This window comes from Salmo trutta, chromosome 23 (genome assembly GCF_901001165.1).
Source record: "Salmo trutta chromosome 23, fSalTru1.1, whole genome shotgun sequence".
Lineage (NCBI taxonomy): Eukaryota > Metazoa > Chordata > Actinopteri > Salmoniformes > Salmonidae > Salmo > Salmo trutta.
This window is the reverse complement of record NC_042979.1, coordinates 6,379,691-6,407,475: the sequence shown is the minus strand read 5'-3', so window position 1 is coordinate 6,407,475 and position 27,785 is coordinate 6,379,691. Positions and strand designations below refer to the sequence as shown.

Sequence of the window (27,785 nt, the reverse complement as noted above, 5' to 3'; positions counted from 1 at the left end):
CTTGCAAGTGTCCCCCTTTTTCCTCCAAACATAACAATGGTCATTATGGCCAGCAGTACAAACATAAACAGACATGTAACATTTCCAGGCCATTCTAAATCTAGGTACAAAACATAAGAGACAGATTATGAAAACATTTATTCTATTCAGTTTTATTTATAGTGGATTATCGGCATTATCGTTTTTTGGGGAGGGTGTGACAGTCGTACCTTCCAGCACTGGGCTTCAAGAATATCCCACCCGTCCATCTATGAATACTTCAATGTGCTTTTGAACTGAAGTGTACTGTAAAAAGCCATGGGGCTAACGTGAATTCATTTTCCTTTTCTGATTTTCAAGGAGGAAGTTGTGCATGAGCAGGAGAAACTGAAAGAAGAGCAGGGAAACATCCATGAATGCAGTGATCAGCTCCTATCCATCATGCAACAGTTCAAAGGCATGTAAATACATGTTTCCATGGCAACCACCTGGAGGAAGCAGATTGCCCATGTTTGTGGGTGTGGTTTACTTTCCCAAGGATGAAAAACCAAAGGGGTCAACTCAAAAGTCTCTGTGAAAAAATGTGACATTCATTTGTCTTTTTCCACTGGTGTGTTTAAATAGTTAGCATTTTGTCTGTAGCTGAGATTAACTTTTGTTGTCTTTTGCCAGATAGTCATAATATTTTAGAGAGATGGAGGACAAAATGATTATTTTGACCCTGTCAAAAGAACAAATCACTCATGGCATAACGTTTAAATCTTTGGAATTCCTAGTTGGGCATTTCAAAGTAGGTCTGTATCATAATAGGCCCAGTGGCGACCCCTCATTCAGGACAGGTGGAGCAGCAGCCAGGGCAAAATACAGAGCATAGGCGTTGGTAATGTTCTCTAGTTGCGCCGTGATTGGCTCAGTGTTCTGTCACTCATGGGGACAATACGTCACCACAGAATATACAGGGAGTGCTAGGCAGTTCAAGTCGCCTTGGGTGCTGACATAGATTTACATTAGAAGTGCCCATCCATAAAGTCTCAAGGTCACTGGCCGCAGATAAAATGACGTCAAATCACGTTATCTGCTAGCTTTGATTGTAATGATAATGTCAACATCATACTTTCAAAATCTCAGGTAGCAAGCTAGACAAGCAGTCATCATCATGAATCACATCAACAATCTCCTGGGAAATCCTTTTCAATCCTTGTCATATGACGAAAAATTATTGTTTAAATATATTGGTGCTCATCGGCCATTGGACATACAGTAAACATTACACAACAAGTCGGAAATCGCAAATTCAACAATGAGTGGTTTGGTAAGAATCAGTGGCAAACTACAAGCGTGGCAAAGCAATCAATATTTTGCTTCCCCTGCCTGCTATTTGGTGGAGAGGGTGTGTGGTCCAAGTCTGGGTTTAAGGATTTAAAACATCTGTCTAAAAGGGTCTCTTTTCCAAGCTTAAAAGGACAAACAATCACACGCAACACCATGGGCCAGAAAAGGTTGAATACATTGACCATGTCAATCCAGCATGACTTCTGCCGCATTCAAAACAACTTTAAACTCGGAACTGGGAAATCTCAGACTTCAGTGAGTTTCAGACAACTGGGAACTTGGAAAGAAACCGGCTCCAACTGGGAAAATACGTTTTGAACGGTCATCCAACTCGGAACTTGGGCCTCTTTCTAGAGCTCTGACCTGAAGATCACTGACGTCATGATTCAACCTTGTTTTTTTCCCAAGTTCCCAGTTGTCTTGAAAGCACCATAAATCCAGAAAAGACAGACTTTGATGACAAAGTTTGATGACAAAATCTGCTCGCTGTTCAAGTGAGCACAGCACAACAACGGTGAATCCAAAAATGTCTTGTATGCTGCTGCATATATGATGTAATATGCTAGGGAGTTATGTATACTGTAGCTAAGAATGTAATACTAAGTGTATGTTGTGTAGTAAGCTGTTAGTAGCCCATGTGCCTCACCCTAATAATTTGGCCCCTTTCCCCCTCCGAAATTAGCCTACTGTTCTCACTCAGTGGTGCAAGCTATCTTTGTCTGCATATATGCCCCCTTTATGTATCCTACGGTTCTGACTTGTTATACAGGGAGAAACTGTAAGAACGGCCCATGTTCTGAATTCTGTCACTGTACATTTCAAAAGTTGAACAAATAATTATATTGACTACATCTATCTTAGCTCGCTCATTAATGCCTCTTATCCCCTCATTGTTCTCTTATGCCATAGTCTGTACATCTCAATTGTTATAAGCCTATTGCTTATATACTGTAGATCTATCTCACTAGTATCTTATTCATAATTTTAGGCAACGTTGGAATGATTTAATTGTTTTCCTTACTTTGTGTATTATAATTAGCTTGTGCTTTTCTTGGCGAGGAGGAGATACTATATGTTGTTGGGTCTGTAACCATGTTTGCCAGTGACAGTCTCTTCCCATTCAAATATTTTTTTTAAACTTAAAGTTCAGTAATAGACCCAAGTAATTCCAGTTGATATTGTAAGGGTTGTTTTGTTTGTGCAATGTGCTGTCTGTGCGTCGGTATATTGCATATAAAGTGGATCCTCATGATTGTGTTTTCCTTCCTTTTTAGACCACATAGGCCAAATAAAATACCTCAAATGGTAGGCTAACCGAGAGTCTCTCTCTCTCTCTGTGTGTGGTGACTTAAAGAATAGTAAATTTAAGGCCATCTTGCTGAATTTATCTGAACTAACATCTATCTGAATTTCTGTCGGTGTCCATTTTGAAAGTGCTGACCGAATAGGCCTACCTCATTGCAGCTCGTTTGCTTGCACTTGCTTATAATTAGAGCTAAGTGTTAATGATATAAGAATAAACATTAAGAATTACCTGCACATAAATGTAATAATGTTTGTGTATGGTTCAAAAGTCAAAACAAATTTTGGTGTCCATTATTATTGAAGGAGAATGCGGTTCTTATCGATTTACACAAATCCACATGGAGTCAGTAGTAACCATATTTGTTTAAGCAAGTCAGCCATATCAACTATGGTTTTTATAAAGGCAATAAATGTTGGGACAGCTTTATATAGGCCCAAACAGTTTGTCACCGTTATAGTGCAATTAATCAAATGTTTTGTGTTGTGTTGTGTAGTGGCTTTGCTGGCATGCATAAACAAATAATGAGTTTGCCCTACCAAGATTTACATACTAAGATCACCACTGGATAGGCCTAGGGAAAATGTTGTAAAGGAGAATAATTAACTGAGTTGTTGATTCATGTAGCCTAATCATGTACATTAAAATGTTGGAAGGCAATGCAATACTCTTTGTAGTCTTGTCATATCTGCATAAAACAAACCTTCTATTTCCTCATCTTTCAAATGCCACACTGAAGGACTACACTTTTTAGAAAATACATTAAAATAATTATGGAATATTCCATTCTATTCTAAATGTGGGCAAATTAGGCGAACCTGGCAGGTGTATGGGTATAGACAATACAAAAAAAGTTGCCTATAGGTAAAGGATCATTCTTCATTTAATTAGACATTGACAAGACTGGTTGTCAATTAAATAGTTTACTCAAATAGTTTTCTTGTCCTCAAGTTGTTCCGAGCCCTGTCGCAGTCACACATGCGCAGGTGCAGAGCTGTCGGTTCGGGGAACGCGCAATGACTCACTATTTTGCAGGAAGATGGAATTTACTGCGCCAATTGTTTCTCGTGCTGTAACACTATTTGGCAGCGGAAGAAGAGGGGAAGGTTTTTGGCCGTAGAATCGGTGTTGCCGTCAAACGGAGACTGGCTTGGCAAAGGGGACAAACGGGAGACGAAAATATCCTTCATATCTTGCTATAATTTCACAATAAAGCGGGTAAGATATCCCGACAGACAAACATCTATTGTCAGACAGGAAGCCAACCACAAATATGAATTCGAAAAGGTCTCTATGCGCGCGTAACATGGGTTTTCAAAATTGGGGTGGAAAGTAGGCTGGTTTGAGTCATTTTTGTTTTCATTTGAAAATGTGTTTCTTGTCAGCCAGAGTACAGTACATCCTTTGTTCGACTGTGCGGTTTTGGTACTTACTCTCCCCTCTGCTGCAGGGATTGTAAATAATAGTAATGCAATATGGCTGACATTGGCTGCTGCAGCCACTAACGTTAGCTAGTGTAGCTAATTATGCGCTCTTTGCAGACTGCATTTTTCTTACCATTTAAAGACAATGACCACGTTTACATGAGCACAGTATTCCTGATAGTAGCTCATATCCCGCTTAAAGTCAATTTAGTCTTGATCCGAAAATGTGGTCGGAGGCTTAGTATGGAGGGCGTGACGCAATTGCGTAGTCATGCAGAGGCAAGTCAAACTCTGTACCGCATCGCCCTGCCCTTCCGAACTATGCGGAGGGCTCCGTATAGATCCGCATCGACATGATTGGTTGACGGTAGGTGGGGGCGGTACATCCTGTATAAACACTAACTTCCCCGACAACTTCCTTCACAATTGCTCTGCTCTGCTAAGCGCAAGAAGTATGAAAGCCTTGACATCTGTGGAGCCTGCATCTCAGTAAATGCTGTACGGCCACAGATGTCGGATTGACCAATCAGAGCCTTTTAAGGTCATATTCGGGATAAACGGTTTACGTGAACCTTTGATATCCTGATCATGAGTATCCCTGTAACCATGAATAAACAGAATTTTCCTAATTTAAGTATATGGGTTAAATGGAATAGTAACTGATATATGGACACTGACTGTTGGCCTATAACCTCTCATATGTAATGTAATATAACATTAACTCCTGCTGATTTATCAATTTCTTGCAGAGAAATTATATAACAAATGTTAATTTTGTCTTGTGAACAGGAGTGGAGAAATATATTTTTTTCAGCATCTCTTGAGAAAATGTGAATGAGTGTGTAATGTGTAATCATTGACACTGTTATGCAAGCAGACAGTATTTGAAATAAAATTGTAATAGCTACATACACATATTTAGCAGATGTTATTGAGGGTGTAGCGAAATGCTTGTGTTCCTAGCTCCAACAGTGCAGTAGTATCTAAAACAATTCACAACAATACACACAAATCTAAAGTAAAAGAATGGACTTTATAAATATTAGATTGAGCAATGTCGGAGAGGCATTGGCTAAAATATACTAGAATAGAATACAGTATATACATATGAGATTAGTAAAGCAGTATGTAAACATTATTTAAACATTATTAGAGTGGCCAGTGATTCCACATCTATGCATATAGGGCAGCAGCCTCTAAGGTGCAGGGTTGCGAAGCTGGCTACTGATGGCTAATTAACAGTCTGATGGCCTTGAGATAGAAGCTGTTTTTCAGTCTCTCGGTCCCAGCTTTGATGCACATGTACTGACCTCGCCTTTTGGATGATAGATGGGTGAATAGGCCGTGGCTCGGGTGGTTGATGTCCTTGATGATATTTTTGGCTTCCTGTGACATTGGGTACTGTAGGTGTCCTGGAGGGCAGGTAGTTTGTCCCCGGTGATGCATTGAGCAGACCGCACCACCCTCTGGAGAGCCCTGCGTTTGCGGGCGGTGCAGTTGCCGTACCAGGTCGTGATACAGGATGCTCTCAATTGCGCATCTGTAAAAGGTTGTGATGGTTTTCGGGACCAAGCCAAATTTCTTCAGCCTCCTGAGATTGAAGAGGCGCTGTCGCGCCTTGTTCACTACACTGTCTGTGTGGGTGGACCATTTCAGATCGTCAGTGATATGTATGCCGAGGAACTTGAAGCTTTCCACCTTCTCCACTGCGGTCCCGTCAATGTGGATAGGGACGTGCTCCCTCTGCTGTTTCCTGAAGTCCACGATCAGCTCCTTTGTTTTGTTGACGTTGAGTGAGAGGTTATTTTCCTGGCACCACTCTCCCAGGGCCCTCACCTTCTCCCTGTAGGCTATCTCATCGTTGTTGGTAATCGTGCTTACCACTGTGTCGTCAGCAAATGTGATGATTGAGTTGGAGAAGTGCGTGGTCACATAGGCATGGGTGAACAGGTAGTACAGGAGGGGGCTGAGCCCGCACCCCTGTGGTAGGAGAAGAACCATGCAATTTGAATCATTCATTAATTCTCTTCATGATTGAATGATTTGTTACTGATTTGATGAATTATTCTAATTATATGTGTAAAACAGGGCTAATTTAGTGTTTTGATTAGCCTAGTCCTGGTATCTAATGGTAAAATCTGAGTGACGTAGGGTGGATGGTAACAAAACAGGCTTCTCCTTCACCTTGGCGATCATCACTTCAATGTAATTGACTACATACATGGCTTGGATACATTCCAATAATACACATGAAATCAGTGTTATCAGGGTCTCTCACTGTTGTCATGACATCCCCACACCAGTGGGAAGAAAGAGTTTTTTTTAAAGCTACAATACCAGTCAAAAGTTTGGACACACCTCCTCATTCAAGGTTTTTTCTTCATTTGTACTATTTTCTACATTGTAGAATAATAGTGAAGACAACAAAACTATCATGTAGTAACCAAAAATGTTAAACCAATCAAAATATATTTTAGATTCTTCAAATTAGCTACCCTTTGCCTTGATGAGAGCTTTGCACACTATTGGCATTCTCTCAACCAGCTTCACCTGGAATGCTTTTCCAACAGTCTTGAAGGAGTTCACACATATGCTGAGCACTTGTTGGCTGCTTTTCCTTCACTCTGTGGACCAACTCATGCCAAACTATTTCAATTGGGTTGAGGTCGGGTGATTGTGGAGGCCAGGTCATCTGATGCAGCACTCCATCACTCTCCTGCTTGGTGAAATGATAGTCCCACTAAGCGCAAACCAGATGGGATGGCGTATCGCTGCAGCATGCTGTGGTAGCCATGCTGGTTAAGTGTGCCTTGAATTCTAAATAAATCACTGACAGTGTCACCGCCAAAGCATCCTCACACTATCACACCACCTCCTCCATGCTTCATGGTGGGAACTACACATGCAGAGATCATCCGATCACCTACTCTGCGTCTCATAAAGACATGGCGGTTGGAACCAAAAATCTCAGATTTGTACTCATCAGACCAAAGGACAGATTTCCACCGGTCTAATGGGCATTGCTCATGTTTCTTGGCCCAAGCAAGTCTCTTCTTCTTATTGGTGTCCTTTAGTAGTGGTTTCTTTGCAGCAATTCGACCATGAAGGCCTTTTTTAAATGTTTTATTTCACCAGGTAGGCCAGTTGAGAACAAGTTCTCATTTACAACTGCGACCTGGCCAAGATAAAGCAAAGCAAAGCAATGCGACAAAAACAACACAGAGTTACACATAAACAAACGTACAGTCAATAACACAATCAAAAAATCTATGTACAGTGTGTGCAAATGTAGAAAATTAGGGAGGTAAGGCAATAATAGGCCATAGAGGCAAAATAATTACAATTTAGCATTAACACTGGAGTGATAGATGTGCAGATGGATGATGATGTGCAAGTAGAGATACTGGGGTGCAAAAGAGCAAGAAGATAAATAACAATATGGGGATGAGGTAGTTGGGTGTGCTATTTACAGATTGGCTGTGTACAGGTACAGTGATTGGTAAGCTGCTCTGACAGCTGGTGCTTAAAGTTAAAGAGGGAGATATAAGTCTTCAGCTTCAGTTATTTTTGCAATTCGTTCCAGTCATTGGCAACAGAGAACTGGAAGGAAAGGCAACCAAAGTAAGTGTTGGCTTTGGGGATGACCAGTGAAATATACCTGCTTGAGCGCGTGCTACGGGTGGGTGTTGCTATGGTGACAAGTGAGCTGAAATAAGGCGGGGCTTTACCTAGCAAAGACTTATAGATGACCTGGAGCCAGTGGGTTTGGCGACGAATATGTAGTGAGGTCCAGCCAACGAGAGCAGTGGTGGGTAGTATATGGGGCTTTGGTGACAAAACGGGTGGCACTGTGATAGACTACATCCAGTTTGCTGAGTAGAGTGTTGGAGGCTATTTTGTAAATGACATCGCCGAAGTCAAGGATCGGTAGGATAGTTCGTTTTACGATGGTATGTTTGGCAGCATGAGTGAAGGAGGCTTTGTTTGTGAAATAGGAAGCCGATTCTAGATTTAATTTGTATTGGAGATGCTTAATGTGAGTCTGGAAGGAGAGTTTACAGTCTAACCAGACACCTAGATATTTGTAGTTGTCCACATATTCTAAGTCAGAACCGTCCAGAGTAGTGATGCTAGTCAGGCGGGCGGGTGCGGGCAAAAATCGGTTGAAGAGCATGCATTTAGTTTTACTAGCATTTAAAAGCAGTTGGAGGCCATGGAAGGAGAGTTGTCTGGCATTGAAGCTCGTTTGGAGGTTTGTTAACACAGTGTCCAAAGAAGGGCCAGATGTATACAGAATGGTGTCATCTGCGTAGAGGTGGGTCAGAGAATCACCAGCAGCAATATATACAGATATATACAGAGAAAAGAGTCGGCCCGAGAATTGAACCCTGTGGCACCCCCATAGAGACTGCCAGAGGTCCGGACAACAGGCCCTCCGATTTGACACACTGAACTCTATCTGAGAAGTAGTTGGTGAACCAGGCGAGGCAGTCATTTGAGAAACCAAGGCTATTGAGTCTGCCGATAAGAATGCAGTGATTGACAGAGATGAAAGCCTTGGCCAGGTCGATGAAGACGGCTGCACAGTACTGTCTTTTATCGATGGTGGTTATGATATCGTTTAGGACCTTGAGCGTGGCTGAGGTGCACCCATGACCAGCTCGGAAACCAGATTGCATAGTGGAGAAGGTACAGTGGGATTCGAAATGGTCGGTGATCTGTTTGTTAACTTGGCTTTAGAAGATTTTAGAAAGGCAGGGCAGGATGGATATTGGTCTATAACAGTTTGGGTCTAGAGTGTCTCCACCTTTGAAGAGGGGGATGACCATGGCAGCTTTCCAATCTTTGGGGATCTCAGACGAAACAAAAGAGAGGTTGAACAGGCTAGTAATAGGTGTTGCAACAACTTTGTCGAATCATTTTAGAAAGAGAGGTTCCACATTGTCTAGCCCAGCTGATTTGTAGGGATCCAGATTTTGCAGCTCTTTCAGAACATCAGCTGTCTGGATTTGGGTGAAGGAGAAGCTGGGGGGGGGCTTGGGCAAGTTGCTGCAAGGGGTGCAGAGCTGTTGGCTGGGGTAGGGGTAGCCATGTGGAAAGCATGGCCAGCCGTAGAAAAATGCTTATTGAAATGATCGATTATCGTAGATTTATCGGTGGTGACAGTGTTTCCTAGCCTCAGTGAAGTGGGCAGCAGGGAGGTGCACTTATTTTCCATGGTCTTTACAGTGTCCCAAAACTTTGGGGATTTAGTACTACAGGATGCAAATTTATGTTTGAAAAAGCTGGCCTTAGCTTTCCTAACTGACTGTGTATATTGGTTCCTGACTTCCCTGAAAAGTTGCATATCGAGGGGGCTATTCGATGCTTATGCAGAACACCACAGGATGTTTTTATGCTGGTCAATGGCAGTCAAGTCTGGGCCTGATTCACGCAGTCTCCTCTGAACAGTTGATGTTGATATGTGTCTGTTACTTGAACTCTGTGAAGCATTTATTTGGGCTGCAATTTCTGAAGCTAGTAACTATAATGAACTTATCCTCTGCAGCAGAGGTAACTCTTCCTTTCTTGTGGCGGTCCTCATGAGAGCCAGTTTCATCATAGCGCTTGATAGTTTTTGCAACTGCACTTGAAGAAATTTTCAGCGTTCTTTATCAAATCAAATCAAATCAAATTTATTTATATAGCCCTTCGTACATCAGCTGAAATCTCAAAGTGCTGTACAGAAACCCAGCCTAAAACCCCAAACAGCAAGCAATGCATGTGAAAGAAGCACGGTGGCTGGGAAAAACTCCCTAGGAAAAACTCTGGATTGACTGACCTTCAAGTCTTAAAAGTAATGATGGATTTCTCTTTGCTTATTTGAGCTTTTCTTGCCATAATACGGACTTGTTCTTTTACCAAATAGGGCTATCTTCTGTATATCAACCCTACCTTGTCACAACACAACTGATTGGCCCAAATGCATTTAGAAGAAAATAAATTACACAAATTTACATTTAACAAGGCACACCTGTTAATTTAAATGTATTCCAGGTGACTATCATGAAGCTGGTTGAGAAAATGCCAAGAGTGTGCAAAGCTGTCATGAAGGCAAAGGGTGGCTACTTTGAAGAATCTCAAATATAAAATATATTTTGATTGGTTTAGCACTTTTTTGGTTACTACATGATTCCATATGTGTTATTTCATAGTTTTGATGTCTTCACTATTATTCTACAATGTGGAAAATGGTACAAATAAAGAAAAACCCTAGAATGAGTAGGTGTGTCCAAACCTTTGACTGGTACTGTACATCTTGATGATTTAGCCCACAATATTTTTTTTTTTTGGGGGGGGGGGGGGGGGTCTGCTTTGGTATGAAATGGATAACCAAACAAAATGTTTTCCTCTTTTTTAAGATTATGTGCAAAATTTGTCTTTTAAAGTGACTCAATAGAATTAAGCAATACGGCACGAGGGCGTGTGGTATATGGCCAATATACAATGGCTAAGGGATGTTCTTAGGCACAACGCAGAGTGCCTGAATACAACCCTTAGCTGTGGTATATTGGCCATATACCACAAACCCCCAAGGTGCCTTATTGCTAATATAAACTGTTACCAACGTAATTAGAGCAGTAAAAATATATGTTTTGTCATACACAAGGTATACGGTCTGATATACCACGGCTGTCAGCCAATCAGCATTCAGGGCTCGAACCACCCAATTCATAATCACCTTTATATAATAATTTATTTTGGTTTGCAGGTCTTCGCAGAGACCTGACGTGACCGCCATCCCTGAACAGAGACATCCGCCTGCTCCGAAGTCAGTCCTCAACCATCCGTGGACAATCTGGGTTGAATACCATAATCCGTCCCTATCCCTTTTTTCTGATTTCACTGGGTATCATAGATAGACACTTTACGTTTTAACTCCCTCCCTCCCACTGGGCAAAAACTGGTTGAATAAAAGTTGTTTCCACATCAGTTCAACCCCAAAAAACAATATGTTGACGTTGAATCAACGTGGAAAACTGATTGGATTTGCAAAAAGTCATCAACATAAGGGCATTTCGTAATTTTTTTCACCCAACTTTTAACCTAAATCCAATGACATGGTGATATTTTTTGTTGATTTCATGTTAGTTGATTTCATGTTAGCAAATCAAAACTAGATGTTGAACTGACGTCTGTGCCCAGTGGGCAGTTTCCATTTTCTGAATTGGTTGCCATATATATTTTCACTTTCTCACTTCCTCTGACTGGACCCACTGGACTCTATTAAGATTTATTCCCTGGCTGTTGTCCATCTCTCTGGGCTATAACATAAATCATTAATGTTTTCATTACGTTCATATTTTTATACCCCAGACTTGGTACCATAGATATTTTCACCCTAGTCTGGCAGCTAGGCTGCTCCCCTATATGCTGATGAATGAAGACCCCATTCAGGAAGAGCGCGCCGGGCCAGAGATCCAGAGCTGATGCAGGTCAGTTTGGCTTTAATCAGGCTCTTTATAGATGTGTTGACTGCATCCCAAATGGCATCCTATTCCCTTTATTATTTACTTAGCCTGCTCCTTTGGGAGCATAGGCCATCAATGACTCCTCTCCATCGCACTCTGTTCTAGTGTTGTATGGTAAGCTGAAATGTCTGTACTTTTTTATACTAGAACATGAGAAATGGTTCAGTACTAGAATTTGTATTACTTTCGGTACTTCTGTCAAATGTCTCATGTCGTCTACTGATTTGAAAGAGGATCAAGTCTGTCTATCAGTGCAGTCGAGGTCCCCTTATAGCGCGAGAGCACCGTGCCTGCTCCGCTTACTCATTGCTAGCTCTAGCCTGTCCTGAGGGACCACTGAAGTCTGGGCTACATCATGTTAGCTCCCCATTCATGCGGCACAGAAGTTAGCACACTTGAATAATGCAAAGCGACATTTAGAAATGTTGCAACTGTTTTGCGAACAGTATTTAACAATGGCATTACAGGTGAGAGCACTTAACAATACAATATTGAAGATGCCGGTAGCTTCCAGCTTTATAGGCTAACTTCCCTTGCTAGCCTACAGCTCAATTCACTTCCCTAGTACTTAGTTTGTGATAATATGCCAACCATAATGCAAAATATGCTGATTTCAAAGCTGATTGTCAACACAAACCATAGCTACAGTCATTGCCCATAACTTTATTCACTTCGTCTCCCTCGCCTGCTACGCTAGGTTACGTCTTTCCTGTCTCTCTCACTGTGTGTGAATGATGTCATTAGGACTTAGAGTAACTTTTTAATTAAAAAAAGAATGATCGAAAGCCAGATGTTTTAGGCTTAGTTATAGTGAAACACGTCAATACTGGTCTTCATATATTTTGGAATTTTAGTAGTAAATCAAGCTTATTCTACCCCTAGCTGTTCAACTCTACCAAGAAAAATTATGATGTTGAGGCTTGTGCCTCTACGTCATCTCAAGGGAGGGCTCGGTATGAAATACACTCCCTTCTAGATGTGGGGGGTACCACCTCAAGGCTGACTATAAAGCAGGTGACAGCGCGCCTTATTTGGTTATGGTCTTGATAAGTAGAGTGTGCCAATATATTTTGCATGATGCTTCCTTGACTAGACTACTGACACCCAAAATTCAAAAGGCAGTAAGGCACATTTCTACATATGACAAAATTCTGCGTTCTTTCTTACCCTTTCAGACACATCTATGTGCTTTTGCGAAGAAAAAAAAACATGTAGGTTATGAGGATTATACCTTTTATATTCGTAGCTACATCCATCGTAATAAGAAATAGATGACAATGGTAGTCATCTCAATTCCTTGTAATTTTTCTCAACTACTATGACTGATTGGTGGCGCAGTCTGCTAGGACAGTTGGCTCATATTTCAATAGATGGGTTAGCTGACAACGTCACAAACTATATGCACGCTTCCATGGGGCAGAAGTCAGCATGTTGTTGTGATTTTGGATGGCCAGATTGCTAGAAAGAATGACAAGAAACTGCCATGTGGGGAATCGTAAGTGGCTCGTTTCATCTTGTTTTTGATACTAAAGCTGTGTTCGAATACTAACATACTGTATACTACATACTTAATGAGTATATATTACATACTATTAGTTCGTTTTAGTATACTGTAAACGAACGGTATCCTTTCAGTTGATCGTATTAGCACCTCGCCTGTCTACCTGAAGTTAATGCTGTTGCTATGCAACCTATTGCTAGCTTGTTAGCATAACAAATTACTAGCTAGATATTTTACGATTTCGGGTGTGTTTGTAAATTCAAACCAGAGCGTTGTCAGATTGTCTGCAAATTCAGAACGTTTCGCTCTTGGAGCGTACACTGGACGCTCTGGCTGAGGAGTAGGGTTGATCCGAGCAAGCTTTCTCACCTCACAACGGTAGTCAAGCACCCAAGCTAACTGGCTAACGTTGGCTAGCTTGCTAGCTACTTCCAGACACAAATGAGAGAACACCTCACTCTGACCATTTTACTCGCCCTAGCAGAGCTGGTTAGGCTGTTTAACTGTTATCCAGAGTGTTGGTGACTGTAACTGTGCTGCTGGCAACAATTGAATTATGCTTGTTTTTGCCGACGTTTACTGACACTGGCCATATTCAAAAGGCGTTGAGCGTTTGTAAATCCTTCAGTAATTCTGCGCTCTGGCACACTCAGATGAGAGTGCTCTGAAATCGGAGTAGATAGCCAAAATGAACAATATCCATTGAGAACTCACAACGACTATACCACTTAGCTAAGAATGAAGTGAATAATCAAATCAATAAATGTTGGGTAGTTAGTTAGATAGCATATAGTTAATATACTGCCTGGCAAGTTCATTGTAATAGTAGCCAACTAATGTTAAGTAACTAACTAACATACCGATACATACTGTTGTAATGCTATGCGGTTCGTAAGGATAGCATTTATTACTTTATTACATTGCTCAACATTTTCTTAAACATTTGTCATAATTAGTTAAAGCAATGAATTAGTATCCGCTCTCTTCAACTTCAGCTGCATATTTTCCGCCATTTTCTTAAAATCTGAAAGCGTTGTGAAACCACGCTCATTTTCTGAAGAATTTCATTATGGGCCCTAAAAGCACAGAAATGGTGTCAACAGCTTGAAAACTTCGTATTTTGGCGAAATTAGTACGACATTCTGGAACTTTTGGAATACTAACTATATCCATACTATGACTATGAAGCATACTACATACTCATTTTACGTCACAAATAGTACAGTTAGTGTAGTTGGTATGAGTATTCGAATATAGATTGTCTTGTTTTGAGGTGTTTTGACTGATTTCATATCAATGCTAATATGGCTAAAATTCGCTAGCCAGATAACCAACAACTGTAACTATGTATTTGAAAGACAACAAGTGCAAATGTATTTATGTTTTCAATAAACATTGGAGAGGAACTATACATGTCAACAATCTAAGCTAACCCCCTCTAGTTTTTTCCATGTAGTTGCGCGTGCCTTGGTTTCGTTGCTAAACAACCAACCTGTCTATGGTCATGAGTTCTAATCTTATATAATTGTTTTAATCCTTTATTTACAATATTCATCCCCTGCCCACACACTTTGAATTCTGAAAAGTGAAAGCATACCTGTGAGAGAGGTCGCCCTGGTAGTAGTTTTTATGGTTTTTATGTAGTACCCACGACCAATCTGTGAGTTAATTTGACCATTGGAAAAATAGCTACTGCATAAATACTGCAATTCGGGTTGGATTGAATTGAGCCCCTAAATCTTCATTTTCAAGGAATGATTGTTATTTTCTTTCCAACGCAATAAATGTTAGTCCACATTTCAACGTTTGTTTTGCACCCCACGAGGGATTCGAATTTACACTGCAAGTGGCAATAGGTGTCAGGAACTTAAAAACTTGGCGCCTTACCACTGGTTTCCACTAGTTACCACAGCCACAAAGTCAAAGTTAGCTATAGCGTAAAGATTTTTTTTTTTGCCATAAATTAGGGTTGTGTTAGGATTAGGGAAAGGTTAGCAGTGGGGTTATGTTTAAATTCAAATTTTATTAAGATAAGTTGTAGAAATAGGTGGTCTATATGACTTTGTGGCTGTGGTAACTTGTGACGACCCATACAGGGGCTAACTGTCCTAACTGCCCAGTGCCGTATTTGCTCGCAATGCACATAATTGTATTATCAGAGCGTGCCAGCGGACCTCTGCTAAGTAGGCTATGTTTTATTGAGAAAGTGTCGGGATCAGGTACTACTACGTTTACCTTGGTAGGCCGTCATTGTAAATAAGAATTTGTTCTTAACTGACTTGCCTAGTTAAATAAAGGTTAAATAAATACAAATTAAATACCCCCAAAATGAATATTTATGTGCAATTCTCCCAACCTACAACTTCTTACCTGAATTACTTTTTTTTTTTACATTTTAATGCGCAAAGGCTGAAATTGGGGTTGAGAGTTACCCTTTAAAGGTTTTATAAAATAAGAGATTGCTTCTTCTATGCAGATGTCGTTGATCAGTAGGCTACTGGAGATGTAACATTCACCAATATGCATCAGTCCCGGGTTCAAATGTTTAAGATATGAGTGCATCGGTCCACCGGTTCACTGAAATTGTTTGCTTTTACTTTCTTTCTACCTTCCGAAAATACATCTCATCTGTGGTGACAACTGATATGTCCTCTCCTTCAGTCTCGAACTAAGCATGTAACTGCATTGACAGTCATTGATTTACAAGTCATTTCGTATGCCGAACAACCCCAGTCAATATATCAGTAGCCTAGTTAAACTGCGCGCTGCTTCGCACACTGACCAACGAGAGGTAAGCGGCCTATTCCTATTCCTTGCACATCTGCACATGGCACCTTCAGAATTCAAATGCTTGTAAAATGGTTGCGTAATATTAAGCTATATTAATTGAGTGACAACCACTGTAATTGGTCATTGTTATCAAATGTTGGAAAATGGTGTTTTACCGGAATAAAAGAAAGCGACCAGAGACACCTCTCTCATCTGGCTATAGTGTCTACAGTGTCTTCAGAAAGTATTCACACCCCTTGACTTTTTCCACATTTTGTTGTGTTACAGCCTGAATAGAAAATTGATTCAATTTAGATTTTGTGTCACTGGCCTACACACAATACCCCATAATGTCAAAGTGGAAATGTTTACAAATGAATAAAAAATTAAAACCTGAAATGCCTTGAGTCAATAAGTATTCAACTCCTTTGTTATGGCAAGCCTAAATACATGCAGGAGTAAAAAGTTGCTTAACAAGTCACAATAAGTTGCATGTGTGAAATGAGCAGGGAATTTCAAACACAGATTCAACCACAAAGACCAGGGAGGTTTTCCAATTCCTCGCAAAGAAGGGCACCTATTGGTGGATGGGTAAAAATCAAATAAAAAGCAGACATTGAATATCACTTTGAACATGGTGAAGTTATTCATTACACTGGATGGTGTATCAATACACCCCCTCAATACAAAGATGCAGGTGTTCTTCCTAACTCAGTTGTTGGAGAGGAAGGAAACCCCTCAGGGATTTCGCCATGAGGCAAATGGTGACTTTAAAACAGTTACACGGTTTAATGGCTGTGATAGGAGAAAACTGCGGATGGATTAACAACATTGTAGTTACTCCACAATACTAACGTAAATGACAGAGTGAAATGAAGGAAGCCTGTACAGAATAAAAACATTGTCCTTAATATAAAGCATTATGTTTGGGGCAAATCCAGTAGATCACTGAGTACCACTCTTCATATTTTCAAGAATGGTACTGGCTGCATCATCTTATGGATATGCTAATCGCTGCCAAAGGTGATTCTTACATGTATTGACTCGGGGGTTGAATGTAATCAAGATATATTAGTGTTTATTAGTGCATTAGTGTTTTATATTATGTATTTTCTTAAAAATTTTAGAATTTTTCTTCCACTGTGACAGAATATTTTGTGTAGATCGTTGACAAAAAAATTACAGTTAAATACATTTTAATCCCACCTTAACACAAAAGTCAAACGGTGTGAATACATTCTGAAGGCACTGAAATTAGATTTCATTTTGATTGTTCAGGTTCACCATCAGTAATAGTTTTGGTAGTTTTGCTTAAATCCAGTTCAACTGGGCAATTTGAGCTGGGGTAAAGCAATTAACATTTTCACACATACCAACAAACGGGTGTGTTCTTCTACAGTGGTCCCTGCAGCGTACGCTCAAACCGGTGTGATTAGAATGCTTATTTAGAACGTCCAGTTTCAATTGACGCAACAGTCAGCATTTGAGCTAGCCACACTGTATTTTCACAAAAACATTTAGCACAAACACAGTTCTTACAAAGTTATGTCCTGAATGTGACCAGTTTATTTTTGGATGCAGTAGCGACAGCATATGCAATCATCCAAACCGGAAAATGTACGCTACATTAGTGGATGTCAATTAAGGCAGCCCTCGCACCTCTCTGATTCAGAGGTTGGGTTAAATGCGGAGGACACATTTCAAGGCATTCAGTTGTACAACTGACTAGGTATCCCCCTTTCCTAGCGCTAACTGAGGAAAGATTGACATATCACAATCGGTCATATTTAGATAACTCTCAGCTGTCAGAAATCACAATATGAATTAGCTAATAACAATTACTATTTATAATTAATCACATCACGGATGAGCTCACCATTGATAGAAATAATTGAGTAAAACACTTTCTAGAAATCGAAAGTAATCAATGGGTAGTTTGTGCACACCGCCATGTTTTTTGCGTCAACCAAATATAATAAGAGGAGACAAGATGAGTTTGGTCTGTTTGCAGTATGCATGTTGAGGGGGGCGTGTCGTCTACGACCATTCACTTCCGGAAGTTTACCCTTCGTCTCATTATACGATCTTTGGTCTGACAGATGTTTACGTGACACCCAGAATGCATTGTATAATGTCAACAAACATAGCTGGCAAATAGCTTAGCATTAGCTCATTATAATCAATACAACCTTCACAAAATTATTTTACATAGATCATAGGTGTCCATTACAATCTATGTATTAATCGGAATGCATTATTTCTCACCAGTACTTGAAAACATGTGATTAAATTGTAAATACATTATGCTCCATACATACATAAACACAGTTGAAGTCAGTAGTTTACATACACTTAGGTTGGAGTCAATTAAACTCGTTTTTCAACCACTACACACTATAGTTTTGGCAATTCGGTTAGGACGGTTAGGACATCACAAGTATTTTTTCCAACTATGGTTTACAGCCAGATTATTTGTCTTATAATTCACTGTATCACAATTCCAGTGTGTCAGAAGTTTACATACACTAAATTGACTGTGCCTTTATACAGCTTGGAATATTTCAGAAAATGATGTCATGGGTTTAGAAGCTTCTGATAGGCTAATTGACATCATTTGAGTCAATTGGAGGTGTACCTATGGATGTATTTCAAGGCCTACCTTCAAACTCAGTGCCTCTTTGCTTGACATCATGGGAAAATCAAAAGAAATCAGCCAGGACCTCAGAAAAAAATGGTAGACCTCCACAAGTCTGGTTCATCCTTGGGAGCAATTTCCAAATGCCTGAAGGTACCACGTTCATCTGTACAAACAATAGTATGCAAGTATTAACACCATGGGACCATGCAGCCGTCATACCGCTCAGGGAGGAGACGCATTCTGTCTCCTAGAGATGAACGCACTTTGGTGCGAAATGTGCAAATCAATCCCAGAACAACAGTAAAGGACCTTGTGAAGATGCTGGAGGAAACAGGTACAGAAGTATCTATATCCACAGTAAAACGAGACCTATATCGACATAACCTGAAAGGCCGCTCAGCAAGGAAGAAGCCACTACTTCAAAACCGCCATAAAAAAGCCAGACTATGGTTTGCAACTGCACATGGGGACAAAGACTTTTTGGAGAAATGTCCTCTGGTCTGATGAAACAAAAATTGTTTGGCCATAATGACCATCGTTATGTTTGGAGGAAAAAGGGGGAAGCTTGCAAGCCGAAGAACACCATCCCAACTGTGAAGCACGGGGGTGGCAGCATCATGTTGTGGGGGTGCTTTGCTGTAGGAGGGACTGGTGCACTTCACAAAATAGATGGCATCATGAAGGAAGGAAAATGATGTGGATATATTGAAGCAACATCTCAAGAAATTAAAGCTTGGTCACAAATGGGTCTTCCAAATGGACATTGACCCCAAGCATACTTCCAAAGTTGTGGCAAAATGGCTTAAGGACAACAAAGTCAAGGTATTGAAGTGGATCACAAAGCCCTGACCTCAATCCTAAAGAAAATTTGTGGGCAGAACTGGAAAAGTGTGTGCAAGCAAGGAGGCCTACAAACCTGACTCAGTTACACCAGCTCTGTCAGGAGGAATGGGCCAAAATTCACCCAACTTATTGTGGAAGGCTACCCAAAATGTTTTAACCAAGTTAAACAATTTAAAGGCAATGCTACCAAATACTAATTGAGTGTTTGTAAACGTCTGACCCACTGGGAATGTGATGAAAGAAATAAAAGCTGAAATCATTCTCTCTACTATTATTCTGACATTTCACATTCTTAAAATAAAGTGGTGATCCTAATTGACCTAAGACAGGGAATTTTTACTAGGATTAAATGTCAGGAATTGTGAAAAACTGAGTTTAAATGTGTTTGGCTAAGGTGTATGTAAACTTCTGACTTCAACTGTATGTGTATGTGACCAATAAAATTTGATTTGAAATATTGCAGCCAGCTGGTTGAGTTGCCCAATTAGACTAAACTAATTTTGTATTGGAATTTGTAAATCATCTAAAAAACGTTGAATTTACATTATGTCTGCTTCATTGATACCGTCTGGATCAAGTGCCATTCTGTGACTTTGGCGTTTTCTGTTGTTGCTGTGGTATCGTTTTGGTATCGAGTGTCGTGATGGTATTGAGTGTCATGGTCTCAAATGATTGCCTCGCCTGGTTCACCAACTACTTCTCTGATAGAGTTCAATGTGTCAAATTGGATGGCCTGTTGTCCGGGCCTCTGGTAGTTTCTATGGGGGTGCCACAGGGTTCAATTCTTGGGCCAACTCTTTTCTCTGTATACATCAATGATGACGCTCTTGCTGCTGGTGAGTCTCTGATCCACCTCTATGCAGACGACACCCTTCTGTATACTTCTGGCCCTTCTTTGGACACTGTGTAAACAACCCTCCAGACGAGCTTCAATGCCATACAACTCTCCTTCCGTGGCCTCCAACTGCTCTTAAATACAAGTAAAACTAAATGCATGCTCTTCAACCGATCGCTGCCCGCACCTGCCCGCCCGTCCAGCATCACTACTCTGGACGGTTCTGACTTAGAATATGTGGACAACTACAAATACCTAGGTGTCTGGTTAGACTGTAAGCTCTCCTTCCAGACTCGCATCAAACATCTCCAATCCAAAGTTAAATTTAGAATTGACTTCCTATTTCGCAACAAAGCATCCTTCACTCATGCTGCGAAACATACCCTCGTAAAACTGACCATCCTACCGATCCTCGACTTCGGCGATGTCATTTACAAAATAGCCTCCAATACCCTACTCAATAAACTGGATGCAGTCTATCACAGTGCCATCCGTTTTGTCACCAAAGCCCCATATACTACCCACCATTGCGACCTGTACGCTCTCGTTGGCTGGCCCTCGCTTCATACTTGTCGCCAAACCCACTGGCTCCAGGTCATCTACAAGACCCTGCTAGGTAAAGTCCCCCCTTATCTCAGCTCTCTGGTCACCATAGCAGCACCCACCTGTAGCACATGCTCCAGCAGGTATATCTCTCTGGTCACCCCCAAAGCCAATTCCTCCTTTGGCCGTCTCCTTCCAGTTCTCTGCTGCCAATGACTGGAACGAACTACAGAAATCTCTGAAACTGGAAACACTTATCTCCCTCACTAGCTTTAAGCACCAGCTGTCAGAGCCGCTCACAGATCACTGCACCTGTACATAGCCCATCTATAATTTAGCCCAAACAACTACCTCATTCCCCTATTGTATTTATTTATTTTGCTCCTTTGCACCCCATTATTTCTATTTCTACTTTGCACTTTCTTCCACTACAAATCTACCATTCCAGTGTTTTACTTGCTATATTGTATTTACTTTGCCACCAAGGCCTTTTTTGCCTTTACCTCCCTTATCTCACCTCATTTGCTCACATTGTATATAGACTTATTTTTTTACTGTATTATTGACTGTATGTTTGTTTACTCCATGTGTAACTCTGTGTCGTTGTTTTTGTCGCACTGCTTTGCTTTATCTTGGCCAGGTCGCAATTGTATATGAGAACTTGTTCTCAACTTGCCTACCTGGTTAAATAAAGGTGATTTTTTTTTTTTGTATTTAACCTGGTATCAAAGTCAAACTTCTGCTATCGTGACAACACTATTATTTTCTGGGCAGTCTTCTCCAGCTCGTTCCACTCCAAGCTGGTTCTCTTTGTATCTGCCTCAAGCTCCCACCAGCAGGTGTTTCTCGGCACCTTTTTTCCTTTTGCCAGCCTTGTGAGTTCCAGGATCGAGCTTGCCTGGTGATGTTGGAAACACCTGGACACCTATTCCCTTTATAGTGCACTACTTTTGTTTCCTTAATAATGCACTTCTTTGGACCAGGGCCCTTAGAGGCTTTGATCAAACAGTGCTCGATAGGCCTATAATAGGGAATAGGGTGCCATTTGAGGAGGACACACTTTGTGGTTTGCTTTTGTTATCTTCAGAGGATAATCAGGTAGCTTTAGCCTACTGATAAGAGTAGAGTAGGCTAGCTACTGAATATATTTACTACATTCATTTGCATTAGAATAAAAAAAAATGTAATGTTTTGTTTTTAAGGGCACTCAGGTGTTTCTGCAAATATGAAGAAAAAGAACTCCCACAAGTAAGCCAGGAATCCTCTACTTACCTTAGCTATTATGTACCCTTTGATTGTGCATTTGTAAAACATTTTGCATAGTAGACCTATTAAATTAATGGCTAAAACCATCTGCAGCCTACTTTTGCCTATGTAGAGAACAGTGGTGCTTGGTAAGATACATTCATTATTTAGTCTAGTAGTGCCACACTGAATACCTGATATCTGATACTGGTCTTTAGTGGCCTGCTGAAGCGAATACAGGGCTAGTATCAGCTGTGCAGCGACACACCACCATGGTATGGTCAGTACTATATTCACACTTCAAAGTACACAGTCTTTACGGGTCTCATGTAGACAGATCCAGGGAATGAAAGCAGATCAGAGTACACACTTGACTGTATTATATTGCCATGGGTGACAGAGCATTTGGAAAGTATTCAGACCCCTTGACTTTTTCCACATTGTTACGTTACAGCCTTATTCAAAAAACATTTTTTAAGTCCTTATCAATCTACACACCATACCCCATTATGACAAAGCGAAAACAGGTGTGTAATTTTTTTTGCAAATTTATTACAAATAAAAACAAGAAATACCTTATTTACAAAAGTATTCAGAGTCGAAATTGAGCTCAGGTGCATCCTGTTTCCATTGGTCATCCTTGAGATGTTTCTACAACTTGATTGGAGTCCACTTGTGGTAAATTCAATTGATTGGACATGATTTGGAAAGGCACATACCTGTCTATATAAGGTCCCATAGTTGACAGTGCATGTCAAAGCAAAAACACCTAAAGACTCTCAGACCATGAGAAACAAGATTCTCTGGTCTGATGAAATCAAGATTGAACTCTTTGGCCTGAATGCCAAGCGTCACGTCTGGAGGTAACCTGGCACCATCCCTACGGTGAAGTATGGTGATGGCAGCATCATGCTATGGGGATGTTTTTCAGTGGCAGGGATTGAGACTAGTCAGGTTCGAGGGAAAGATGAACGGAGCAAAGTGCAGAGAGATCCTTGATGAAAACCTGCTCCAGAGCGCTCATTACCTCAGACTGGGGCAAAGGTTTACCTTCCAACGGGACAATCACCCTAAGCACACAGCCAAGACAACGCAGTAGTGGATTCGGGACAAGTCTCTGAATGTCCTTGAGTGGCCCAGCCAGAGCCCGGACTTGAACCCGATCAAACATCTCTGGAGAGACCTGAAAATAGCTGTGTAGTGACTCTCCCCATCCAACCTGACAGAGCTTGAGAGGATCTGCGGAGAAGAATGGGAGAAGCTCCCCAAATACAGGTGTGCCAAGCTTGTAGCGTCAGACTCAAAGTTGTAATCAATGCCAAAGGTGCTTCATCACAGTACTGAGTAAAGGGTCTGAATACTTATGTAAATGTAATATTTCCGTTTTTGCTTTGTCATAAGTGGTATTTTGTGTAGATTGATGAGGGGGAAAAATGTGTTCATCAATTTTAGAATGAGGCTGTAATGTAACAATGTGGAAAAAGTCAAGGAGTGAATACTTTCCAAATGCACTGTAAATATTTAATCAATGAAATATTTTTGTCTATTTGATGTACTATAAAATGGATCTAGTTAGATTAATAGCTAATGTAAGGGACTGACAGCCATCAGGTTTTCACCCTTTTCATTGGCTAAGTGGATGTTTGTTCCCCGAATTCCCCTTTTTCATAAGTTATCTGAAACATCGTTCAGGAAACAAAAGAACAGCATGGGCCCCAACAAGGCAGTGTCGTCGGCGCCGCGGCGGAACATCGTGGGCTGTCGTATCCAGCACATCTGGAAGGAGGGGAGCGCTACATCTCAGTCGCAGTGGAAAGGCACGGTGCTAGACCAGGTGCCTGTCAACCCCTCGCTCTACCTCATCAAGTACGACGGCTTCGACTGTGTCTACGGCCTGGAGCTGCATAAAGATGAGAGGGTACAGGGCCTCGAGGTGCTCCCTGACCGTCAATGTAAGACCTTGTCCTATGTATACGTATTGTTTATATTGATTGTCATTTGGTATTGATTGATGAACGCGAAGTCGCAGACAAGTTTCTGTTTGTGCTGTAATGGTGTTACACGTTCATGGTGCTCCTAAAATGTTAATATGAATTGTGAGTTTAATGATCGTTGATATTCACGAGTTAGTAAGATTTCCAATGTATAAGTTAAACATGGCAAATGGACTTGAAACTAGATGTAACCATGTACCATGTACTCTGTTGCAGCCTCTACGCGCATCAGCGACGTCAACCTGGCTGACACGATGATAGGGAAGGCAGTGGAGCACATGTTTGAGACGGAGGACGGAACTAAAGACGAGTGGAGGGGCATGGTTCTGGCCCGGGCACCCATCATGAATACCTGGTTCTTTATCACCTACGAGAAAGACCCCGTCCTGTACATGTACCAGCTCCTAGACGACTACAAGGAGGGAGACCTGAGGATCATGCCTGACTCAAGTTAGTCCTGTCCTTAGAGTTAGGCTGCACTTCAAAATGACAATAGACCACTCTCTTGATTGTAAGACTGCTTAAAGCTAAGATGTGTGTACGAGTTTATGAACATTTTATAAGCACGTATGAGCCTTTATAATGTCTGTATTTGCCTGATGACGGTGGGTTGCTTTTCATGATGATAACAGGCTACTCTCTCTTCAAGATAAAAGCTTTGTGTTCTTCATTGTCCAGGTCTATCTTGTAAAAGAGATTAACCAGGTTGAATAAATAGATAAGTGAACGTGTTTGAGTTTCCACTGATTTCCCATAAATGAATTACGTATGGCAAATAAAGTTAAACTTGTGTTATTGTTTGTCTGTTAGATGATGCTACGCCTGCGGAGCGGGAGCCGGGGGAGGTGGTGGACAGTCTGGTGGGGAAACAGGTTGAGTACGCTAAAGAGGACGGCTCCAAACGAACTGGCATGGTCATCCACCAGGTGGAGGCCAAACCCTCCGTCTACTTCATCAAGTTCGACGACGACTTCCACATCTACGTCTACGACCTGGTCAAGACCTCCTAAGGGCCACCTTTGACCCCTGACCCCTTTTCACACTACTGAGCCGAAATCGAGCAGTGCTGGTCTGTTTACGCGTCCCTCAACCATTGTTGAAAAGGACTGCGTGGGGGAAAATATTTCATAGCGAGCCGGTATAGCCTGGTTCGGGTTAGCACGGTAGTGTGAAAAGGCTACTGGGTCGCTGGGCCCAGAGGACAGGAGGCCTGTCTGGGGAAGTTAACGATGGATGCGGAGGTTGTGGGGAAACTCTACCATGCAGGAAAGACGATCAGACCACCATCACCACATGGAACCTTATCTTATCCACCAATTTTCCCCAAATATCTCTTCAATGTTTCATGCAAATACTTCTTTGAGATGTTAGACGGACAGCTGGATTGGATATTTCACTGAAGCCTTTGGATTTCTACTCATGAAACATCTCTGATTGCTCTAGTCAGAGAAGAAAAAGGGGGCACTGTGCATCTGAATTAGTGGCCACAATTTGTTTCGTCAACTGTCTATCCCCTGTAGTTGAGTGATCCTATGGATACATCTCATCAATCTCTAAGGGAAGGGACAGGGAAAAGATATCAAGCCTTATATTTGCACACTGCATATAAAGTTAGTTGGCATCTCATTAGATTTTTTTCAGTGATTTGATGACCAAACCAGTCATAGCAATGTATCTCCTATATATGTGTGAGTGTATGAGTTCTTGTGTTCATTTTTTTTGTACATGCAGTTCTGGAGACCCCTATCTTATAGTGGTCAGTAACTACAGTACTCGGGTTTGTTTCAGTTTCGTAGAATCATTCAAACCCTGACTATGATTACATTTGTTTATTTGTAATGTTGAAAGATATGCAACATATGCAGTGAGCAAAGAAATGTGTGGAAGTTATGAGAGGGAGGTGACCAGTGTTTTAAAAGGATACTTTGGGATTTTGGCAATGAGGCCCTTCATTTACTTCCCTAGAGTCAGATGAAGTCGTGGATACCATTTGTATCTGCATGCAGTTTGAAGGAAGTTGCTAACTAGCGCTAATGCAATTGCTAACTATCAAAGTATCCCTTTGATTCAAACGTTTTTTTTTTCCCAAGAACTTGTTTACTTTATACTGTATTTAATGTATATTCATAGAAAATAATAGTTTGATACTGATACAGATTTAGTTCTCGCAGCACTAATTTCAAAAAATCTTCTTAGAAAACATAGAGGATTTAAGAGCACTAGTTTGTTTTAGTTTTTTTGTCTGAAAGGACAATTATATTTTGATCATCTCAACAACACTATTCAAAAATGGTTAACCAGTGAGTGTTAATCTGTTGTCCTGAGAAAGATTTAGTTTAATATGCCTTGCCAAATCCCTCGACCCTTATAATTCATTATTCATTCATAATAACAGTAATAATTATTCAGATAATAATTGTTTATTGTTGTTCCTGTATTCATATGTTTACAACAGTTTGTTTTGTTTGGAAAATCTATTTTCGTTACTTTTTTACTTGTCATACGTTACTTAGAATCATCACATTCTTCTTGACCTCTGTGTTAAACACACTTTCTGTTTAATTGTCATAGTAACATTTTAGTCAACTGTTTTCTCATGCCTTTTAAAAACTGAAGACGGTATGGTAAAAGCACTGCAAAGTAAGACAATTATTTAGAAGTGAAAATTCCATACCAGCTCCTCAAAAGTGTTCTAAATTCAGCAGTACCACTACAACAATACTAGAGTGATTTTCGAAACATTTTCACACAACTGTTAATACACAAGAAGTATTCAAAACTTTAAATGCAACACCCACTTTATAGAGTGCATGAAATATTGTACTTGAGGAAAGGTTACTCGCCCTGAAAGATATTTTTATTTGCTGTGTGTGTGTGTGTGTGTGTGTGACCAAACTACATGTTCCACCAGATGACCTCTTAGTATGCTCCTTTAGGGTCGTTACCCCTGTTGTCAGAGAAACAGTGGGCAACTAAGTGGTCTAGAACCTCTAAGATACAGATGTTGTTAATTCGTTAGTAGCGTAAATGTTCCATGTGACTGTAACTCCCAACACTCCACTCCACCCTTACTGCTTTCTCCATGCCCTCCATGACACTAAAGCAGTGTATGTTCAGATGCAGTCTCCGAAGAGGGGTAGTACTGTTCTTTACAGTATTCTGCAGAGTAACAGAACAGATTAGCTGCTGTGACTGATTTTGAGATTAAGTCCCTCTGTTTGAGGAGTTGCTAATGCTTACTCTAGGTTATACACAAAGTATGACTGAATGGTAGCTTTAGAGATGGCTAGAAAAACCTGAGAGTATGTATATCGGTTATAATAAAGATGATCATTTTAAGACCCCGTACAGTATAAAGCCCCTCTATATCAGAAAAGCTACCCACAAGTAAATATCCTTCTATAACCTGTTGTATTCCAAACCGCAAACTGATTTGTGTTTTATGCAAGATGTCACCTTCAGAAAACAATTGAAAGTGTTCGATGAATTGGCCTTTCACACTTGCCTACTGTAGTACTGTACTGTGTTTGATGTCAGTTCATTGTGGGATAGAAAAACAGACCATTCTTTTTGCATGAGTAGCGAAAACAGAACTGTAAGTGGAAGTTAGTGTGAAAAGTGAGATGCATGTGTGTATCTCTCATTTTATTTAAGTTTTTCTATGATATGTTCAATGTGTTTCTTATTGTGACATTCCCTTTTTTTTTGCATTTCTAAAGAAAAACAGTCATTTTTTGTATTCCATTTTTTACCCTGCTCCACTATAGGATCAAACTCACTGGTGTTGTATGTGGTGACAACAGAAGGGCCACAGGGTGGTGGTGTTACACAGTATTTGAGGGATTATATCTTTCCCATACAAAACTGA

At 40.7% G+C, this 27,785-nt stretch overlaps 1 protein-coding gene and 1 long non-coding RNA gene across 5 annotated transcripts; one reads left to right on the top strand and one right to left on the bottom strand.

The window, feature by feature from the left end:
• Position 1: 1 nt before the first annotated feature.
• Positions 2 to 4,405, bottom strand: LOC115159178 (uncharacterized). Its single transcript, XR_003868857.1, has 2 exons — positions 4,172 to 4,405; positions 2 to 366 (listed from the first exon to the last, which is right to left on the bottom strand). It is a non-coding gene; the product is annotated as an uncharacterized LOC115159178 (long non-coding RNA).
• On the top strand, positions 3,565 to 27,785 carry LOC115159176 (spindlin-W). Of its 4 annotated transcripts, none has more exons than XM_029708641.1 (7): positions 3,565 to 3,832; positions 10,790 to 10,849; positions 11,395 to 11,513; positions 21,881 to 21,926; positions 23,616 to 23,875; positions 24,134 to 24,367; positions 24,728 to 27,785. In XM_029708641.1, exons 3-7 carry the CDS (start codon positions 11,459 to 11,461, stop codon positions 24,925 to 24,927), a joined length of 795 nt encoding a protein of 264 aa, XP_029564501.1. In that variant the 5' UTR covers positions 3,565 to 3,832; positions 10,790 to 10,849; positions 11,395 to 11,458; the 3' UTR covers positions 24,928 to 27,785. The 4 variants fall into 4 exon arrangements, with proteins under 4 accessions (XP_029564501.1, XP_029564500.1, XP_029564502.1 ...); XM_029708640.1 differs by having other exon boundaries at positions 10,790 to 10,880; XM_029708642.1 differs by lacking the exons at positions 3,565 to 3,832; positions 10,790 to 10,849 and having other exon boundaries at positions 11,148 to 11,513.

Coding starts and splice junctions, on each gene's coding strand:
- LOC115159176 (XM_029708641.1), top strand. CDS start 11,459: ATGAAGACCCCATTCAGGAAGAGCGCGCCGGGCCAGAGATCCAGAGCT. Junction 11,514..21,880: donor GAGATCCAGAGCTGATGCAG/GTCAGTTTGGCT, acceptor TTTGTTTTTAAG/GGCACTCAGGTGTTTCTGCA. Junction 24,368..24,727: donor GAGGATCATGCCTGACTCAA/GTTAGTCCTGTC, acceptor TTTGTCTGTTAG/ATGATGCTACGCCTGCGGAG.